The following is a 1,154-nucleotide window of genomic DNA, read 5'->3' on the forward strand; positions in this document are numbered from 1 at the left end:
ATATACAATGTATATTGTCATTGTATGTACAATGACAATATATACAGTGGCGAACCTAGGGTAAATAGCGCCTAGGGCAAACAACGATCTCGCGCCCCTCTTCCTCCACATAAAGTGCTTAACTACATTTTTTTAATAAATGATGACACAAACTTTTAAAACTTTATTATTCATTATTAATAAGCAATTTGTTTATGTAACATATATTACAAATTTATTTTTCTAGCTTTAATTGCTGCAAATTCCTTGATAACATTGTCAAAATCAATTTCTTCGGTAATTTCTCGCTCTATGCTGAGTAAAGCAAGATCACAGAGACGGCTTTGGCCCATCGAAGCTCTCAAGTAAGAGTTAATCAGTTTAAGTTTACTGAATGATCTTTCACAACTAGCTACAGACACAGCTATTGTTAGCAATATTTGCAATGCTATACGCATATTAGGGAAAACGTTTTCGTCTCGATATTCAACTATAAACATAAGTAGTTGCTCGGGACTTGATAATTTGTCCTTACGGCTAGTAAGCAGCATTCTACAGTCCAAAATTTCTTCGTACAGTTCTCGTCCATCCACATCAGAACATCGAACTCGGAAATATTGTAGACTGTAGACTTCGCCAAATTTTTTACATTGATCTTTTAAGTGATTGAATTCCGTATTAAAGCACAACCCTTCCACATAAAGGAGAAATTCAAATTTTTCATCAATTTCCATTAATCGGATGCTTCTTTTTTTCAATTTATTGAAAAGACGGTTGACAGTCCCTTTTATTACCCTTTCAATTTCTTCTTTTGCTGTTAACCCAACATCTCTAGACATTTCGCCATCAATTCTTTTTTTTTCTTCGTTGGCGTGTTTCAAATTCAACACCCCATTCGTTGCAAATTTGTACTCCTTCTTTTATTGAGTCATTAACTAAGACTTCTCTCTCACTTTGGAAATAATCTTGGAGCGATTTCAAATCTAAAGCTGCATTATGAAAGTTCATTTTAGGGTCCTGCAACCTCTTTTGAACACGGTCAATTCGGCCAAGAATCTTGTTCCAAAACCCTAGCATGTGACAAAGTCATACATTAAAATTCTGTTATAAAACTGCTTTGCATCACTTTTCGTTTCATTTGACGCGCTTTCGTCTACCATTAAATCTGAAGAACT

The 1,154-nt window shown here is 34.7% G+C and overlaps 1 protein-coding gene across 1 annotated transcript; it reads right to left on the reverse strand.

Moving 5' to 3' along the window:
• Positions 1-206: 206 nt before the first annotated feature.
• On the reverse strand, positions 207-818 carry LOC136086860 (uncharacterized). Its single transcript, XM_065809354.1, has one exon. The coding sequence runs from the start codon at positions 816-818 to the stop codon at positions 207-209; it is 612 nt and encodes a 203-aa protein (XP_065665426.1).
• Positions 819-1,154: the final 336 nt, after the last annotated feature.

This window comes from Hydra vulgaris, chromosome 11 (assembly GCF_038396675.1).
Source record: "Hydra vulgaris chromosome 11, alternate assembly HydraT2T_AEP".
Lineage (NCBI taxonomy): Eukaryota > Metazoa > Cnidaria > Hydrozoa > Anthoathecata > Hydridae > Hydra > Hydra vulgaris.

Excerpts from the sequence above, each read along its gene's own strand:
- LOC136086860 (XM_065809354.1), bottom strand. The coding sequence starts at position 818 with ATGTCTAGAGATGTTGGGTTAACAGCAAAAGAAGAAATTGAAAGGGTA.